Genomic DNA, 20,352 nt, shown 5'->3' on the forward strand with positions numbered 1-20,352 from the left:
CCATGGGTGCGGAGAGGAACTTTGTACTGCAAAGGATGTGACTTTGCACCCCGAGAGGTCACTCTGCATCCCTGGCATGGGACGCTTTGCACCCCGAGGGAACGTGACTTTGCACCCCAAGGGAATGTGACTAGCACCCCAAGCTAGGGGGAAGGGCCATCCTGCACCTAAGGGGTCACTTTATATCCCAAATGTCACTTTACATCCCTGTGAAAGGTCACTTTAAACCCTGACTATGTAACTCCACACCCCAAGGGGGTCACTTCATACCCCAAGGGACATGACTTTGCAAACTGGGCTGTCCCCAGGGTGTCAGAGGGATGGAACCCCCAGGGACAGGGGACTGTCCTCAGAGTCCCAGAGGGATGGAATCCCCCAGGAATATGGGGCTGTCCCCAGGGTGCCCAAAGGGATGGAATTCCTCCAGGGACATGGGGCTGTCCCCAGGGTGTCAGAGGGAGGGAACCCCCAGGGACACGGGGCTGTCCCCACAGGGATGGAAACCTGCAGGGACATGGGGCTGTCATTGTCCCACCAGCCCCGAGGGGTGGCCAGGCTGCATCCTGAGCTAATCCCAGCAGGTTGCTCTGTTGGCAGGGCCCGTCCCCGTGGGAGGGGACAGCAGGGACAGCGCAGGGCTCACCTTCACTGCCGGGGGGGCTGCAGGTGTCGCGCTCGGCGGAGCCCTCGCCGTCCGAGGTGGCCCCATCCCTCTCCGAGGGGCTCTTGTCCCCCACCGGGGCGTCCTCGCCTTCCTCCATCGCTGCCAGGGACCCTGTGGGAGCACACACAGGGCAGTGAGGAGGGCACAGCCACAGGGAAAAGGTGCCAGGGGGCTTTGCCCGCTGGGAAATCAGGATACCGGGAGGAGATGCCCCACAGGGAAGGAAGGGAAGCTCTGCCCAGCCATTCCTGCAGTGCAGCTTCTCCCTGGGGTGCATTGTCCCCTTGCAGAGGTGACCACGTCTTGCTGCAGGTGTCCCCTCCCTGGAGCACTGTGGGGAATCAGCCTGGCAGCAAGAGGGGCATCAGCTGTCCCCAAAACAGACCCCAGAAATGGTCCCCACCACCCTTATCCGACAGAGGACACAGACCCACGGTGATGGCACTGCAGGGGGGACATGGGGACAAACAGGGCGCACACAGGGGGACACCCCTCAGCCCTGCCATCTGTTTCCATGGCAACACAGCCACATCCCCAGCCAGGCAGGCAGGGCCCAGCCCCGGTGGCACACATGGCACACATGGCTGGCACTGCACGACGCCGCAGGACCGGGGACCACGGGGGGACACGGGGGGACCACGGGGGGATCAGAGCAGGGCCAGCCCGTCTGCAGACCTCAGCTGCTCGCCGTGACTCCAGGCATGTATATTTACAGCAGCAGAACAAAGAGCCCATAATCTATACAAAGCACACAACAATGAGCGTGAATAAAGAGGCTGCCGGAGAAGGGAAGGCAATTTATTCTAATTCTGCTAATTTCAGTTCCAGCACAATTAAAAAGGCTCTGATAATATTCAGAAACAATCGCCAGCTAACAAATCGTTTCTCCCGCTGTAAATGAAACATTGTTAGGCTAATTTCTTCCTTCACGCCTTCACGGCTCTTGGGCTTCTGATAAAGTTAACCCGACGCTCGCCTGTGCTGGGCTTTGGCACCTCCAGCCTGCCCAGGGAGGGCTGGATGGGGCTGGGAAGGGATGGGTGGGACCAGGAGGGCACCTGGCACCCACCCAAGGGTGCTGAGACCACCCACATCCTGCCTGGGAAAGCAGGAGGAGGATGGGGATGGCTTTGGGTACCACAGCGTCGTGGCCTACAGGGATGACGGGCAGCCAACAGCATCCCATGGATGCATCCCAAATCCCACCCCAAAGTACCCATCCCCAGCCAGGAGGGAAACGGGGATGCCCCATATAAATCCAACTGGATGCTCCATATAAATCCAGCTTTGAGTGGTGTGGTGTCACCAAGATCCTACAGGGATGGTGGGTGGCCAGCAGCATCCCAGTACCATCACTGGGATCCCTGGATCCACCCTGGGATGACCCACACCCCACCCTGAAATCTCCATCCACAGTCAGGAAGGAGATGGGGATGCTCCACCTAAATCCAGCTGGGGTTTGGTGTCACCCAGTGCCTACAGGGGTGATGGGAAACCAACAATCCCAGAATCTTGTCACTGTGATCCCTGGACGCATCCTGGGACCACCCACACCCCACCCCAAAACACCAGGGCCCAGCCATGAGGAAGATGGGGCTGCTCCATATAAATCCAACGTGTCAGACCTGGTATGGGGACGATTGGTGGCCAACAGCATCCTGGAATCATCTCACACAGTCCCTGGATACATCCCACCCAAAAGCATTCCCAAGGGAGATGGGATAAATAAAATAGATCAATATAAATAAAAATAGAATAAAACCGAGATAAATCTAACCCTGTAAAAGCAGGGGTTTGGGGACCACGGTGTCACCAGTGCCCACGGGGAGGCTGGGAGGCCAACAGCATCCCAGAATGGTGTCCTTGGGTGCATCCCAGCCCCACTGCAGCACCCAGTGCCCACCAACCCCCCAGCTGTGTGGGTTAAACCAACCACTGGGGAAAAAAAATCAAAAAAAAGGGGAAAAAAAGAAGCAAGTGAGGGAGAGGGAGCAGGAGCAGGAGCGGAGGGAGCGTCACTTGCCCGGGATTGCTGGGAGCCCTGCACAGTTATCACCGCACACAGCCTCCCTCGGCTGGCCTGATCTGTCTATTCTTCATTAAGCAAATACGCTGAAATGGAAATGAAAACATAATAGCTATTTGATTCTCGGCGAGATATTTTGCATATTGGTTCAGTGCTGATAGTGGAATTTCATCAACTCCCTTTTTTCATGCTTTAAAACTGAATTACTGAGGCTGGTTTTACAGAGAGGGGAAGAGCCAAAAAACGCTCCCTTCCAAGATACTCCGCTTCGACGATTAACTCTTCTCCCTCCCTCCTTTTTTTTATTGATAACGAGCAAGGATTTTTTTTCCCTTCTTTTTCCTCTTTTTTCCCTCAAAAAAAAAAATTAAAATAAAAAGGCAGTGACTGTACAAAGTTGCAGGGAGCTGTGGCCGTGTCAGCAGGGCTGGGCCGAGGGTCGGCATTCCCAGGGAAACCCAGCGTTATCCAGGTAATGATTTGATCACTGCACTCCAATTAAGGCTCTCCCAGCGCAGGAACAATAAAGCTTTTCTTGATTCTTTGTGCTTAGCTGGTAAATTAAATAAAAGGCAAAAGAATATAGGGAATCAAGGAGGAGGAGGAGGAAGGGGGGGACTTTTCCAGGCTGCCAAGAGCGAGACCCTGGGCGCTCGGAGAGCCGGCACGGAGACAAGAGCAAAGTGATAAGAGGCCTTGATAACAGATAGAAAATAGCAACAGCCACAGACTTTCCCACCGGCTCTGGAGCAGGGAGGAGGAGGAGGAAGAGGAGGAGGAGGAGTTCCCATGGTGGAAAGCAGGTCCTGGATTGGGAACACGTGCAGGCTGGTGGCAACCTGCCTTCGCCGGCTGGCGCTCGGCGCTGCTGTCAGGTCCAAGTGTTTATTTTTAAATACGAATTTAAATAAAATTTCCCATCCGACTCCTTTCCAATTCCCATCTCTGGAAGCGTTCAAGGCCAGGTTGGATGGGGCTGGGAGCAACCTGGGCTAAATGGAATGTGTCCCTGCCCGTGGAGGGGGAGGAAGGAGATGAGCTTTAAGGTCCTTCCAACCCAAACCATTCTGGGAATCCACAACCCTTATTTCTAAAAATAAAAATTCCTCCAAGTCCCATCGGGCAGGGGATGAGTCCAAGGAGGGCTCCAGGAGTCAGGGAATGAGAGACAGAGCCTGGACCTGGGTGAACTCGCATCCCAAACCTTCTCTCCAGGCACCCCAAAGCTCAGCCTTGGCTCTGGGGGGGACAGTGGGGACATCCCAGCTGTGCCAGGGCTTCCTGAGGGATATTCCAGCTCCACCAGGCAGGCAGCATAATGGAGGATCCCTTCTCCATCCTTCCAGCTCCTCCTCATCTCTGTGCTAGCACCATAATAATAATAATAATAATAATAATAATAATAATAATAATAATAATAATAATAATAATAATAATAAATACCAAGCCAGAAGTAGGTAGGCAGGGCTCCAAACCAGGTTTTGGGATGCACAAAGCATCGCCAGGATACTCATCCATCACCTCATGCTGGAAATGCAGGAATTTCACTCGGGCATCGCTTCCTCTCTGCCCTAAATCACCTCTTTTCTCTCTAAATGATGGAGCCAAGAGCAAAGTGCTGCAGGAGCAGGGCAGAATTCCTCGGGGAAAGGTGTTCCCGGTGCCAGTCCCAGCTGCTCCTTGAGCAAAGGCAGCCCTGGTGCTTTGGTGGGACCCGCAGCATCCCGGGATTCCCCAGGGTCTGGTGGCAGGGCCGTGCCAGAAACACCCGGAGAACAACCCGGGCTGCAAATGCTGCAACCCCGGTATCTGATGGGCCACCCGCCCGCTCTTCTCACCCAATTCCTCCCTGGGCCCTGCCGATGTTTGTTTTACCAACGACCTCGGCTGCTCCCCAGTTGGACCGGGAATGCCAAGCCGGGACAAAGAAACTGGTGCTGAATCTCCCCCCCGGTGATGTTGCACTCGATTCCAACAGTCTGGGGTCTGTTTGGGTGGAAAAAGGGGTTTTTTGGAGCACAAATCAGCCCCTCCATCCCCTATCAGGCCAGGCTGCTCCCATGGGTATCTCCCCATGAAAGATCAGCCCCGTGCACGGAGCTGATAGAGGCTGGGGCCGGCCCCAGGGGGCTTTATCTCAAATTTGGGGCCCTTCTCCATCACCTCCAGATAAAGCTCACCCTGACCCTGCCCGTGGTGCTCTGGGGGAAAACGGCAAGGAGAAAAGAGTATGGTTGGAGAATCAGAAGGTGCGGGGGGGGGGATTTATAATGTATTGATCATGATTTGGTATTAAATTATTAGTGGTTTATCCAGGAGGTGGTAGGGATGCTGGGATTGCTGATGGGTGGATATTTATAATAATTTACAAATTAATTTTATAGACTTATTACATTTTTGTATTCAGCCCTAATTTATCCCAGAGGGGAATAGGGGACAGAGGAGCTGGGTGATGCTGTAATTCTTTATGGGAAGATGCTCCAACAGCTCATGAGGGGCTTTATATTGATTAATATTATTACACTGATAATCTATTAGGCCTAATTTATACCAGGAAGGGGAATAAAGGGTGGGGGGGGAATAGAGGTGGGGGGGGAATAGAGGGGGTGGGTGATGCTGCCATTGCTCGTGGGATGGTATTTACAATAATTGTTAAATTTATAATAATGATTACATTTAAAATAATGGTTACATTTAAAATAATGATTACATTTAAAATATACTTAGGCCTAGTTTTTCCAGGAGGGGAACAAAGGACAGAGTGGGAATGGAGGTGTTGGGAAGGCTGGGATTTCTTGGGATGGGATGCTGCCATTTCTCGTGGGATGGCATTTACAATAATTGTTAAATTTATAATAATGATTACATTTAAAATAATGATTACACTTAAAATATACTTAGGCCTAGTTTTTCCAAGAGGGAAACGAAGGACAGCGTGGGAATGGAGGTGTTGGGAAGGCTGGGATTTCTTGGGATGGAATGGGATGGGATGCTGCCATTTCTCATGGGATGGCATTTACAATAATTGTTAAATTTATAATGCTGATTACATTTAAAATAACGATTACATTTAAAATAACGATTACATTTATAATAAACTTAGGCCTAATTTTTCCGGGAGGGGAGTGAAGGACAGGGTAGGAATGGAAGTGTTGGGAAGACTGGGATTTCTCGGGATGGGATGGGATAGGATGGGATGGGATGCTCCAGTGACTGCTGGGGAGCTGCTCTGTCCCAACCACCACAGCCTGGTCTGGTGGAAGGTCCCTGCCCTGGATTTGGATACTTCCCCCACCTGGAATAAAGAAGAGCTTCAAGTTCCTTCCCAACCCAAACCATTCCAGGGCGAAATCCAGAACCCTCCCCATGGGACAGAGCCCCAGGAGCATCCCTCGGTGCTGTGCTGCCCCAGGGGAGCCCCCCAGGGAAGAGCAGGAGCGGGGAGAGGCCGAGCCTGAGAAAAAGCAGCGCTGCTGATAGGGGAGGGATTGGTTTCAGCCGGAGCTGCTCGCGCTGCCAAGCCCAGGCGGGATCGCGGCGGGTGCAGTTACTGAACATTCATCACTGCCTGAACTCTGTAACTTTATCAGCAGCGAGCGGCGCCAGCGCCGGCCCCGCCAGCCCCGGCTCCGATGGGCCGATAAAGCACCGAGAGATTCCGGGAGATTGGGGCGCTCCGGGGGCCGCCATTCCCAACGGGGACCGCCGGCGCATCCAGCGGGCAGGGGAGGCAGCCGGGCAACGGAGCCGGGGACAATGACAATGGAGTGACTTTAGGTTTCAGATGGGCTCGATAAGGCCCTGATAGATTTGGAGAGAGGAGAGAGCGGAATGGAGCCGTGCCGGGCGCGGAGGATGGATGGATGGGGATGCTCCAGAGAAGGGATGCGCTGAACGTGGCCTGGAGAGCGCACGGAGCCACCAGAGAGCACAGCAGGGAAACTGAGGCAGCTGCTGAGACTGGGAGAAAAGGACCAGTCCTGCCTGGGGCTGTCTTCATCCAAAGCCCATCCAAGAGCAGTGGGAGGCGTTTGTCCCCATGGTGATCCAGGATGCGGGCTGGATACGCAAAGAAATTCCATCCAGGAAGATCAGGCTCCAAGCATGCCATCCCTGCTCCCTGCCAGAGGGTGGAACTGGGGGAAAAGCCCTCAATGCCAGCCCTGCTCCCTGCCAGAGAGTGGAACCGGGGGAAAAGCCCTCAATTTGGATACTTCTCCCATCTGGAATAAAGACATTCCAGGCGGGAATGGCTGGGGGTGGGGATGCTCAGGCAACACTTGAGCACATCAATAGCAGGTGACAGCGAGGACAGAGGTCAAGCTCTGGGCTAATCCAGCGACAAATTACCCTGAGATGCCGAGCTGGAGCCATCCCCCTTCCCGTGGGAAGCGCCTCCAGGTGCTGCCAGGTCCATCCCACTCCCAAAAGCGATGGAAAGGGAACAGGGATGGTTTTCAGTGTCCACCCCAAGGCTTTCAGTCTGTGGCAGCCCTGGGTGACAACAAGGCCCGAGGGATGAGGACAAGGATGGGGACAAGGATGGGGACAAGGATGGGGACAAGGATGGGGACAAGGATGGGGACAAGGATGGGGACAAGGATGGGGACAAGGATGGGGACAAGGATGGGGACAAGGATGGGGACAAGGATGGGGACAAGGATGGGGACAAGGATGGGGACAAGGATGGGGACAAGGGGACCTCAGCAAAGATGCTCTGGCTGGGATGTCCCTGCTGCTCCCAGTCCCACAGGATGCCCCATCCCAGCTCCCAGAGCCATCCTGGAGCACTCCAGGACACCCAGCAGGAACCGTGGGGGCTCCAGGGGCAGGGAAGGACCCTCAGAGGGCACAGCCAGGCTGGGTGGCCCAGCTGAGAGCAGCTGGCACCAAACCTGGCACATGGAGATCCCTGGGACAGCGCTGCTCCCAGAATCCTTCCCAATTCTCCTCTTCCTCCAACTCCCAGCCCTTCTCCTGCCCAGCTCCGTGGACACCGAGTTCTCTCCGTGCAAACGTGCCTGTGCTGCCTCTCTCTCTCTTTCTTTTTTCTAATTTTTTTTTTTTTTTCCTGTTCTTGGCATTTTGGTGGAGCGAGATAAGAGCGAAAAACAACAGAGCTGCCCGGAGAGTGAAAAAGGGAGATAGATAACGCAGATACCGACTCCTACACAAAACAGTCCTGGCTTTATCTCTGCTTTTTATCACAGTTCCCCTAAAAAAAATAAAGAGAGCAGCCCAACTGGAATGGGGCAGCACATTAAAAAATGAACTTTATACTGTTTGCTCTTTAGTTTTATATTTAGATGAAACAAACTCAGAGAGGCTCGTGGTCGATACCTGCTCCAAGCTAAGGAGTCTGGAAGCTCTGTTTGCTCCAGTGGGGATGAGGGAGGAAAGGCAAGGAGCTGAGTGTGGATGGGGCAGAGGGATGAGTATCCAGGGCAGCATCCTGCAGAGATGGAGAAACGGAGATGCTTCCTGAGCATCCCTGGTGCTGCCAGCTTGGGGACAGATCCCACCTGCAGGATCCTGGCCATGTGGCACAGCTGGCAAAGCCCTGTCCATGATGGGAGCAGGTCCCTGGGTGCAGGAACAGCATCTCCACCCCACCACAGAGCTGCCCTACCTCACCCACAAGGTTCCCAAAAATCCTTTGTACACCCTATTCCTGAGGGCACCTCACAGGGCTCTGCCTCCCAGCTGGGAAGGGCATTTCGGAGCAGCAAAATCCCAACTCCCAGGGCACGGCCAGAAAGAGGGAAGGAAAGAGAAAAAAAAAATAAAATAAAAATGGACTGGAGGTTTTTCCCTCCCCTCGCACTCCCTTCCCTACCTTCTTTTTGAAAAACATAATTTATCTGTGTATTATCAAGAAATCCAGACACTTTAATCAGTGAGCTATGAAGTCAGTATTTCCATTCTTATCTAGCGGAGGAGTGGAAATGGAGAGCAGATAGGCAGCTCCGAGCCCGGCCGTGGTGGGGAATGTTAATGGGAGGAGCGGCGGAGCCATTGGCTACCGAGCTGCCGCTATCGCTGCCATTATCGCGCCCTTATCGCCGCAACCATCGCAGCGCAGTAATGGGGCCAGTTCAACTTTCCGCATTATCATAGGAGCTGCGAGTAGCATGAGAGGCCTCGGCTGGGAGACGGAGAAGAGAGAGAGAGAGAGAGAAAGAGAGCGGCCAAACTTCCCGGCGGAGCAGGGAGGGGAGGGAAGAGCGGCTTTTCCTGCCCTCCCGGCATGGGGATGCTCTGCCCGAGGCTCCCGGTCCCACATTCCCAAAGCTCCGGGGGAACATCTCCAAAGACCCGGGGACTGACTCCTTGAGCATCACAAAGCTCTGGGTATCAACCCTGAGGCACAGCCCCAAACCCCAGGCATTGACCCACAGAAGCATCCCCAAAACCGCAGGCACCAATCGCTGTGGGTATCAACCTTAAGGCACATTCCCAAACCCCAAGCATTGACCCACAGAAGCATCCCCAAAACCCTGGCACCAATCTCATCAAACATCCCAAAACCCCTGGGTATCAACCCTGAGGCACAGCCCCAAACCCCAGGCACTGACCCAGAGAAGCACCCCCAAAACTGCAGGCACCAATCTCATCAAGCATCCCAAAACCCTTGGTACCATCCCAAAGCACATCCCCAAACCCCAGGCACTGACCCAGAGAAGTATACCCAAAACCCCTGGCACCAATCTCATCAAACATCCCAAAAGCTGTGGGTATCAACCCTGAGGCACATTCCCAAATCCCAGGCACTGACCCACAGAAGCATCCCCAAAATCCCTGGCACCAATCTCATCAAACATCCCAAAAGCTCTGGGTATCAATCCTAAGGCACATCCCCAAACCCCAGGCACTGACCCACAGAAGCATCCCCAAAACTGCAGGCACCAATCTCATCAAACATCCCAAAACCCTGGGTATCAATCCTAAGGCCCATCCCCAAACCCCAGGCACTGACCCAGAGAAGCATCCCCAAAATCCCTGGCACCAATCTCATCGAACATCAAGTTGTTTTTCACTCTTATCTCGCTCCACCCAAAGCCCTGGGTACCATCCCAAGGCACATTCCCGACCCTGCTGAGCATCCCCCCCAAAGGCCCAGGCACAGTCTCAAGGTGCATCCCCAAACTCCTTCAAGCATCCATAAATTCCTGGGCACTCAGCCCAAGGCGCATCCTTAAAGCTCCAGGCACTGAATCTGTGGGGAATCCCCAAAGTCCAGGGTGCCAAACACTCCCAAAATCCTGGGCACCGACCCCAAAACCCATCCCTAAAGCAAGAGGTACTGACCCCATCAAACATCCCCAAACTCTGGGTTTGCATTCCCAAAACTGCAGGCACCATTCCTAAATATTCCCAAAACTCCAGGCACCGACCTCACTGAACATCCCAAAAGTCTCCAGGCACTGACCCACCAAGCATTCCCAAAAACACAGGAACCAATCCTAAATACTGCCAAAGCTCCAGGCACTGACCCCATTGAACATCCCAAAAGTCTCCAGGCACTAACCCCATCAAGCATTCCCAAAAATCCTAAATACTGCCAAAGTTCCAGGCACTGACCGCAATGAACATCCCAAAACCCACACACTGACCCCAAAATCTCCCAGCCATGGCCTTATTGAGGTTCCCAAAGCTCTGGGACCCCGGCCCCACTGAGCATCCCCAAGGCAGTGACAGGGAGGCACATCCCCAAATGCTGGGGTCAGGCTCCCAGCTGGCCAAGGCCGAGGGAAAACAATGGATGCACATTTCATCAGATGGACAAACCCGAGGAGCACATTTCCTCCACGCGCTATCGAAGGGGAGATGTCAAGAAAATATGTTGATGTGAGAAAGAGGAGATAAAGAATTATTTTGGAGGAAAAAAGCCGTGGAAGGCTCTTATCTGGAGTGACTCATAGGCACACACTCCTTAACCCCACTGCAGCCCAAGGTCAGCAGTTGCATTCCTTTCGGCATTTCAGCCCTTCCAAAAAAACATGTTGCTGCAGGAACAATGTGGAGCCTTTACCGGGCAGCCATCGGAAGAGGGAACTGTATTACCCCGAAACACTTGAACTTTCCTGATAAAAGGAGCAGCAGGACACAGCCCGGCCAAGCTGGAGCAGCCAAAAGCCCTGAGTCAGGCAGCAGAAGCAGTCATGGGATGTGGCGCAGAAAAAAAAGGGAGATATTGGCCTGCTGCTCCCATTGCAGCTCTTCTCCAAAGTGGGGGAGCTGATTTCTTGGCCCCATGGGAAGGAAAAAAATCCACATCCTCAGCATGGAGTGTGGTGCAGGGCAGGCACAGAGGCCTTTTCCAATTCATCTTCTCCAGGAGCTCCAGGTTCCTCACTCCTGCCCGTTGCTCACATCTCTCTCCCTGGGCAGAGTCGGCTCTCAGCCCTGGCTGTGCCTCTGTGGAAGCTCTGGGCTAGTTTTCCCTCCACAGCAACGCCCCATCCAGTGTTTCCCAAGGCGGATCATGTTTTTTTTTTTGCAGCAGGATGGATGGAAAACATCCTCAAAACATCCTCAAAACATCCTCTTCCTTCGGCCAGCACGGCTGCGTTTGACCCCAAATCCAGCAGCACCAGCAGCTCCATCCCCAGCCCTGCTGCTCCCACTCTGGGCAGCCTTGTCCTTTCCTCTCCCAGGGACGTGGGTGTCCCCTCAGGGCTGGGAATGTCCCCTGGCACAGAGATTCCTGCCTCAGGATGATGTGGACATGGTGATGCCTTTGGGGTGATGCCTTTGGGGTGATGCCTTTGGGGTGCTGCCCCTCTCCAGGAACCCGGGCTCACCTGTGCCGTGGCGCTGCCTCCTTGCACAATTCCTGCAACACCCGTGGGGAAAGGATTGCTTTCCTCCCCAGCCCTGATTGCCGAGCTGGCCGCATCACAACTTGGCCAAAGGGAAAGCTGCAGCTGGCTAGGTGGCCTCGTGATTCACCGTGCAAAATAAGACCTTGCCCAACCTCGCCATCGGGATCCCGAGGTGTAAATCCTGGCTGGAGGTGGCTTCCAGGGGTGCCAGGGACAGTCCATCACCATGGCTCTGTGCCCACGCTGGGGATGGTGTGGGGGCGTCCCCCGGGGGCTCAGGAGGTGGAAGAGCAGCAGCAGACACAAAACCAACCCAGCCCCAGCGCCCACGGCCCTGGAAGGAGCTGCTGGCAGAGCCTCCTCACCTCCCTCGCCAGGCCCTCGGCAGAACTGGTTTGGCCATGGCCAGCCCTGGTTTGGCCCAGGATCCAGCCCTGGCTCCTTCAGCATCCTCCTCATCCTCTTTTCTCCTGGGGGTGGCCAGGAAGAGCCATCCTGGGATATACCCCCAGCATGGCCTCAAAAGGGCTCACAGGGTTCCCTGGCATCGAGGGATGCAAAGTGCCACAGCTGGCAGGGCACGGGGTGGTGGCACCGGCCAGCAGTGCCATCTCTCCATTGTCCATGGTGGATGGAGCTGTCAGCTTGGCCACCAGCTGCCAACCTTCTCCTGGAGCTGGGGCCTGCAGGGATGCTCACACCTGGCCGTGCAAGGGGAGGGAAACTTCTTCCAGCATCACCTGAGGCTGGGGCAGACCCTCCAATGGGCAGGAACGTGTCTGGTGGGAAACACCTGGGGATGGCTGGGAGAACTCCATATGGTGGGCTCTGCTGGGTGCATCCCACCAGAATCCCATGGGTGTCCCACCAGTATCCTACTGATCCACTGATATCCCACGGGTATCCCACTGATCCACTGATATCCCACCAGTATCCCACTGATATCCCACCAGTATCCCAAGGGTGTCCCACCAGTATCCTACTGATCCACTGATATCCCACCAGTATCCCACTGATATTCCACTGATATCCCACCAGTATCCCACGGGTATCCCACTGATCCACTGATATCCCACCAGTATCCCACTGATATCTCACTCATCCATTGATATCCCACCAGTATCCCACTGATGTCCCACCAGTCCCTCCCCTGTCCCACGATGCTCCCCAGCCCTGGGAGCCCCCAGTGCCACATCCCCGAGGCCGGTGGTGGCAGCCGGGCTGGGCAGAGCCACTGCGGGGGCAGCGGTGCCACAGGGCTCTGCCACCCTCGCCCTGCCAGCTGCTCGGTGCCGCCGCCGCGCCAGGGCTGGCAAAAGCCTCGGGGCTGTTTGCTCAAGAGGGGAGGGGTTGGCAGGCAGCGCCCGTGGGTGTCACAGACATGTGGGACACGGGGATGCCACCCTGGGGATGCCAGCAGTGGGGTATAGGGGGATGGGAGGCTGAGGGAGCCCTGGGATGTGCAGAAAATTCCGGTTTTGGAGCAGAGCTGAGAGGCTCTGCTGGCACCCAGCTCATCTCAGGAACAAACCCTCCCCACCCCACGGAGCACCCCGGGGTAACCCCTCCCCAAACACCCCCACCCCGGAGGCGCGGATGGGGAAACTGAGGCACGGAGGTGGCGGGGATGGAAAAGCGCAGCTGCATCAGAGCGCAGAGGGAAAAACAGGCAAAAAAAAAAAAAAAAATAAAAGCAACCAGCAGAGAAGGTTGAAACAGAGTCACCTGAAAGGGAAAGAGGACTCGGGAGGGAGGGAAGGCAGCGGGAAGGAGCGGGCAGGAGGCGTGCCGGGAGCATCCCACGCCACCGGCTCACCACGCCGCCGCTAAAAATAGACGCTGGGTTGGCCACTGTCATCTTTAAAAGAAACGCGATTTTCCGAGCTCCCCCAAGGGAGGGAAGGACGGGCTCTCCCACGGCCACCCCTGCCCGGCTCCCCCATCCCCTGCCCGGCATCACCGGGGAGCAGCCGAGCGTGCAGGAGAAGAGGAAAAAAAATAAAACCAAATAAAAGCACCCGAGCCCAGCACGGCCCATCGAGAGACGGCGGCTTTAACAGCGCAGATCGCGCTCCTTATCTGACACCATCTATTCGCAATTAAAGAAAATCCACATGCAAAAATATGACGGTGTTTTCACCTACCCCCCCCCCCACCCCAGCCCGTGCGTTCGCTCGGCGGTGCAGAATGGGAGATAACGATCAAAAAAAGTCAAAGCTCTCATCAAACTAATGCAACATCTGCAGCCGATAACAGGAGCTGGGAGAGCTCGGCTTCTCAACCCAGCTCGCTTCACAGAGCACGTGGAGGGGGGCAAAACCACCCCACCACCTTGAGAAACAAAAACACACATGCAGCTGCCCCCCATCAGATAATTAAAGTGCCTGCGTTAATCACATTTGCAGTGGAACAAATTGTTGGAGCCCTTTTGCCCCTCTTTGCTGTGTTTGTTGTTGTAGCGAATCCTGCTCCGGTCTGGTGGGGAGAGATAAGTGCTCCTTATCAGCCCTGGCAATCTCTATCAGGATGGAGATCGGGGCTTGGCGCTTATCGGGAGCTCAGATCTACTGTAGCTGAGCGCAGAATAAAAAGGGAAAAGGAAAAAAAAAAAACCACCACCATAAAAAAAAATAAAATAATAACCACAAACAGGCCCCTGCAACTATGACAAAACACTCGCTTCCAGCTCGCTTAGGAACAAAAAAAAATACGATAAAAAATATGTGTATTAAAAGAACAAGGGAGGGGGAGGCACATCAGCGCGATGAGATCAATCTCGCGCTTATCAGCTCTCCCATCGCAGGACCCGGCGCTGTGAAAGCACCGGCAGCTGCCAGAGCCTCGCTCATCAGCTGGGCGCCCGCGCTCCCATGTTTGAAGTTAATAAATATAACAGGCTATCTGGGTTGGAGATCAGCTCCTGCTCCCTATCAGCCCCTCACATCTATCTACCAGCAGAACAAAAGACAGACACACACAAAAAAAAAAAAAAAAAAAAGAAGAAAGAGAAAGAAAAAAAAAAATAAATCAACCACCCCATAAGGCAGAAGCAGCTGCAGGGAGGTTGGTGGCACAGGCAGGGATGGAAAGAAACTGTCCTCTGCGGGCAGGAACCCCCAGAAATGAAAGGGAGAGATGCTCGGGGTGTTTTCTGCGCTATCGAAAGCCACCATCGCGATGCAATCGGCTCTGAAACCTCCCCAGCGCCGCCGGGGGGGCTCGGAGGGAGCGAGCGGCACCCCCGGCCCCTCCATCCCCGCTCGGCTCCGGCCCGGAAAGGCAGCGAGGAGAGCAAGGTTAAAGCAGCCGGTTAAATATAGTCCGGTGTCTGATCTCTGCCTTATCTGCGCTGGCGATCGCCCGCTCTCCCGGCGATCTCCCCGCGAGCCTTAATCTGCGCCTCGCATCGGGCTCCAAAAAACAACACAACAAAACCCCAACCCCACAAGAGAAGGCGAAGCCCGAGCGAGAACATCGCGTCACCCAGGAAAATAAAATCAGCAGATACCAATCTGGAGGAGGTTTTTAATGCTCCAGCCGAGATGATAAGGAGGATAGACTTTGTGGAAACAGGTCCGGTGTGTACATGAGAGGAGTCTGGTTACCGGAGCCCTGATTCATGCATACCTTCCCTGATGGAGCAGCGGCAGGGCGCTCTCGCCGCGCTCGCCGCCTCTAATGACTGTTTTCATGTTGACACATACAGGAAGGCTTCCAAGCTCTCAGCTTTTAATCACTTTTGGCCATCGCCGGCGGCCTGAGATCAGCCTCCCACTTTATCATTTCTTCACATCTCTGCAGAAAAGCAGCAGAGGAAGGAGATACGAGGAGCAGCAGCAGCAGCCGCCGCCGCCGCCCGGCCGAGCTGCCACGGCCTCGTCCTGCCCCAGTTTGCCCCGCAAAGTGGGCGCTGGGAGCGGGCATCCCGCAAGATTCCAGCGCTACCGCTCCCAATGCTCCCAGCGCTGCCGGCTGAGCGAGCTGCAGTCACCCAGACGCGGCTTGCTGCCGAAATAAAGCCGCGGAAGTTGGAGAAAGCCAAAGGAGAAAAAGTATCCCGGAAAAAAGAAAAAAAAAAAAAAAAAAAAGAAAGGAGGCAGCTGGGACTATTTTTAACTCTCCCCGGGTAAAAGTCTAGCTGAGCGTTATCACCACAGCAATCACCCCAGGCAGGGAAACAGGTAGGTGCAACTCAGCCTTGCAATTATTTCAGGAGAAAGATAAAGGTAGATTATCACATGGTGGCCAGCCTTCCCTATCCTCCCATCTCCCTCTTATCAGCAGCTTCCATCGACTCGAGGGGGAAAGAAAAAAAACACACACACACACACCGGAGAGGAAGGAGAAAAGCCAAGCTGAGCCCGGCACCAAAAAACTTCCAGCACTTTGCAGGATTCCTCTGCCTTGCTGGTACATCCTCGCTGGAGCAAAACAAGAGCCCGGCCGATGGAAACCCTCGGGAAGCACCATGGCCCAGGGAGGGACAGGGATGTGCCCAGGGAGGGACAGGGATGTGCCCAAAGCCCCGAGGGATCCTGCGGCGCTTCCTCATGGCCACGTCCCACCTGGGCTGGCATGCAGAGCGGCACCTGGGGGGCCAAGGACAGCGTGCCCGGTGGGGAGGATGGCACATGGGCACCATGGGGACGGTGGCACGGCGGGTCCAGCAGCGCCCAGGCAAATGGGGGTCCCCGAGCTGGAAGGGCAGGGTCAGGGCGCTGTCCCCGCGGTGAGCAGACCCCGGCAGGGCTGGGGTACCCCAGGGAGGATGGGGAGCCCCTGGCAGGGTGAGGAGCCCTCGGCAGGGCTGGCGTGGCCCGGCGGCGATCGGGAGCCCCGGGGGGGTTCGGGGAGCCCCCGGCCCTGGCCGCCGGCGCTGGATGGGAGGCAGGCGGGGGAGATAAGATCACAATTTCAGGCCGTCCCGACAGAGCGATGTTATCAGGACGGGACTTGCAGAACGGAATATTTTAAAGCCTTATCGGGGCCCCCATCGGGAGCCGGTACCGGAGCCACCGCGCTGGCGGGGGGGAGGCGGCGCGGGAGGGAGGGGGGAGCGGCGGGGACAGAGAGCGGCCGGTAGCGGGAACGGGCACCCACGGCGGCCGTCCCGGGGGGGTCCCGGCTGTGTCCCGGCAGTACCGGGGGCACCGGGGGAAGGGGTGCGGGAGCGCTGCCGCCGAAGGGGTGGTGCACAAAAATAAGCGGGGAGGGGGCGTGGGTGCGGTGGGTCCAGCAGGGAACGGCGGAAGGGGTGCCGGTAGCGGCCACTCACGTTTGATCTGCCGGGGGTTGCTCTGTTTCCTCCTGGACATCGCTCGGCGAGGGGCGAGCCCGGCGCCCCGGCTGGCGGCTGGGCGGGCGGCAGGTGGGTGGCGGCGGGCGGGCCCCCGGCTGCTCGCATGCCCGCCCGCCCGCCCGCGGGGCCGGGCCGGGGCCGGGGCCGGGCCGGGGCCGGGCCGTGCTCGGCGGAGCGAAGCCGCCGCCGCCGCCGCCGCGGGATTTTCTCAATGGGCGCCGCGCCGGATCAAACCCGCGGAGCGCTCCGGGGGGCGGGGCCAGCGCCGCCGCCGCGGCCACCCATAGGCCCCCGCCCCCCGCCGGCCACGCCCACCGGATGGCGCGCGCGGCGGGGCGGGGCTAACGGCAGAGGGGGCGTGGTCTGGGGCGCGCTCCCTGCGGGGGCTCCGTGCGCGCTCCCGCCGCGGTCCCCAAAGGGTCCCGAAGGGGTCCCAGCCCCGCTCTGGGAGCCCTGTGAGGCTCCAGCCCCGGATTTGGGTCTGGTCCCACCCCGTTAGGTCGGACCCCCCCTTTTGCGTTCCACAACCCATCCTCAGCATCCCGAAATTCCCCTTTGGAGTCTTCCATCCTTCTTTGGGTTCCCCAGATTCCCCTCTGGGATCCCTTGTGACTCTCTGGAAGCTCCTGCACTCCCAGCAATTCCCCCGCTGGGACCTCAGTGCCCTCACTGAGGTAGATCCTCAAAGCCTCTTATGGGAACCCCCAAACCTTCTGTGGGGTCCCCAGGGCCTCTTTTGGATCCCTTGGAACCCCTCTCGTTTCCAGATGAATGGTCCAAAACCTCCCTCTTATGACTTCCATGGGGTCGGGGACACCCCAGGATGCCCTGAGGTGGTGTGGGTGTCCTGGGGTCCCTTTTGGCATCATCCCAGCCAGGTAACCTGTGAGCATGAAGAAATTTTGGGTTGAAACGTGGGTTAAGCAGGAGCCACTTAGATTTTGCATCCATAATGGGAATATTATCCTGTGATAAACAACAATTTCTCCCAAACTGGACCTTGCCCATGGCTGACCTTGGATCAGGGGGATTAGGTGGTGGTGGCTGATGGTCCCCAAGTAATGATGAAGTTTTTGGATCATTGCCAGTGGTGAAGGCTGGTGGTCCCCAAATCTTGATGGGTTTTTTGATCATTGCCAGTGGTGAAGGCTGGTGGTCCCCAAATAATGATGGATCAATGGAGGAGGCTGTGGGGACATGGCACAGCTCGGTCATATCCCTTCTCCATCTATCCCCAGACATGGGATGTGCTTTGTTCCCCCCTTTTCTTTTTCTTTTTTTAAAAGGGTTTTTAATTAACTTCCTGTTTCAATGGTGGGATAATGAGTTTTAAGCAGCGCATGATTCCAGTAAAGAGGTCAAACCGGCAATGAGGATGTCAAAAGAAATTAAGTTAGGAATTAAGAAGAAATCCAGGGGAGAAAAAAAAAAACCAAACCAATGGAAGGAGGGAGATGCTGGTGAGGACAAGGCTCTCTGGCTGACCACCCCCCAAAACCGTCCTGGTGGTGCCTTTCACCTCAAATGGCCTCGAATCGCTGCCTTCCTGGAGACCATCGCTGGAGACCATCCCTGGACACCATCCCCTGCGGGGGCAGCTCTGCTTGTGGAGCCTCTCCCCTTCCTCCCAGCCAAGGCTCCTTTTTCCTGCCCAAAATATCCTATTTTAGGGTTTTTTCTTGTCGTAAGAGGGAGGACTGGCATCGCTTTGCCTGTGGAGCCCGCAGTGGGCTCTGCTCTGTGCCAGCCGTGATGGTTCTGCCTCCTGAGGGGATCCCAAACCCATCCCAGCCCTTTCGGGGGTCCCCAGGGTCCCCCTGGCTCTGCTGTGGGGATTTGGGGGCTGGGGGCACGGCAGATCCAGCGGGTTCCTCCGGCACATCCATGGATGTCCCCCGTGGTACCCACCTGGTGTGTTTGCTTATGCAGAGATAATTAGACAAGCGTTTAATTAAACACAGCATCGTTAATTGCGCGGGTTTGAGGGGCTGGGGGGAGCGAACACCGACGAGGTGCCCAAATTTCCTCTGCCCAGGAGGCAGCAGAGGGATGGGGGCTGTCCATGGCTCTTTGTGCTGGAAGAAGGGGTGGCAGCATCTCGAGGGGACATTGTCACACCCACGAGGGGCTGCATTCCCCCCCAAAAAAGCCCCAAAATCCTTGCTGGAGCTGATGGGTGCTGCCACCCTGCCCCTGGGAGCAAAGCAAACAGGGTTGCAGTCATTCCCCTGGCCAAAATGTCCCTTTAATTCCCTTTCTGGCACCATCCCAGAGCCACCTGGACCCCTCAGGGGTGACAATTCTCAGTCTTGACCGGCACCCAAGGGCTGCATCCCGGCCAATGTCCCTTTAATTCCTTTTTAGCACCATCCCAGAGCCACCTAGACCCCCAAGGGTGACAATTCTCTATCTCCACCACCACCCAAGAGCTGCATCCTGGCCAATGTCCCTTTAATTCCCTTTTTGGCACCATCCCAGAGCCACCTGGACCCTCCAGGGGTGACAATTCTCAGTCTCAACCACCATCCAAAGGCTGCATCCCGACACAGGGATGTCCCCAAATGCCACATCCTGACACAGGGATGTCTCCAAATGCCACATCCAGCCCCCAAATGCCACATCCCGACACAGGGATGTCCCCAAATGCCACATCCCGCCGCCCCATCCCCCGGGGGCACCCATGGGTGGCCCTGCACGGGGACAGGCGGCGCGGTGGCAGTGCCAGTGGCAGGGCTGGGTGTCTCCCTGCTCCCTTCCCGAGGCCGTGCTGGTTGCAGGGGAGCCGAACAAACAGCGTGTTTTCCCGAGGAGTGAATTACACGCCTGCAGAGCAGAGATAATGCGGGAGCAGCCGTTCCCCCCATTGTGAGCGAGGTGACATCTTTTTATGGAGCTGTGTACATTTGTATTAGTGCCAATTAATCTGCCCTGATATTATTAGAGACGCGGCGAGAGGAGGCGGCGGCGGCGCAGGAATGTCAATGGGAAGAGCCAGGCGCTGCCTCTGCCAGATTTCAGGGTTCAGGGGGGAATTTTGGGGGGCTGTGCTGAGCCCCCGGTGCCACTGCCCGCTGGCACGGTCCGCCAATGCCCCAAACTCAGCTTTTTACCGCTCAAAATATCCAATTTTAGGCGGTTTTGTGGTCCCAAGAGGGAGGACTGGCATCACCTGCAGAAGGGCCCTGCCACCTGCTGGCAGGAGAACCGGCCCTGGGTGCCACTTGTCACCCGCCCTGGCTCAGCCTCGGGTGGCTGCCAACAGCCCGGGGTCCTTGGCACAGCTTGGGCACAGCTTGGGCATGGATGTGACACGGGTGGGACGGGGCAGGAGCAAAGCCTGGGCACGGTTTGGGCACGGTTTGGGCATGTTCCTCCCTGACTTGGGCATGTCCCACTGCGGTGGAATTCCGGGCTCCCGGGAGCTGCGGTGGCAGCGTGGAAGGGTTTGGGATTAAACCAAATCCCAAGCGTGGAATGATTGAGGGTTGAAAAGCCTCCAAGATCATCGAGCCCCAGCACTGCCAAGGCCACCACTGAA

The 20,352-nt window shown here is 56.3% G+C and overlaps 1 protein-coding gene across 1 annotated transcript in view; it reads right to left on the bottom strand.

Moving 5' to 3' along the window:
• ZFPM1 (zinc finger protein, FOG family member 1) overlaps nucleotides 1-17,061 on the bottom strand; it is a 36,406-nt gene extending 19,345 nt beyond the window's left edge. The window contains exons 1-2 of the mRNA XM_074550751.1: nucleotides 16,791-17,061; nucleotides 644-775 (exon numbers count right to left, since the gene is read on the bottom strand). Of these exons, the coding sequence (XP_074406852.1) occupies nucleotides 644-775; nucleotides 16,791-16,830 (172 nt within the window). The 5' untranslated portion in view covers nucleotides 16,831-17,061. The remainder of the gene's footprint in view (nucleotides 1-643; nucleotides 776-16,790) is intronic.
• Nucleotides 17,062-20,352: the final 3,291 nt, after the last annotated feature.

Source organism: Zonotrichia albicollis, chromosome 13, assembly GCF_047830755.1.
Source record: "Zonotrichia albicollis isolate bZonAlb1 chromosome 13, bZonAlb1.hap1, whole genome shotgun sequence".
Classification (NCBI taxonomy): Eukaryota; Metazoa; Chordata; class Aves; order Passeriformes; family Passerellidae; genus Zonotrichia; species Zonotrichia albicollis.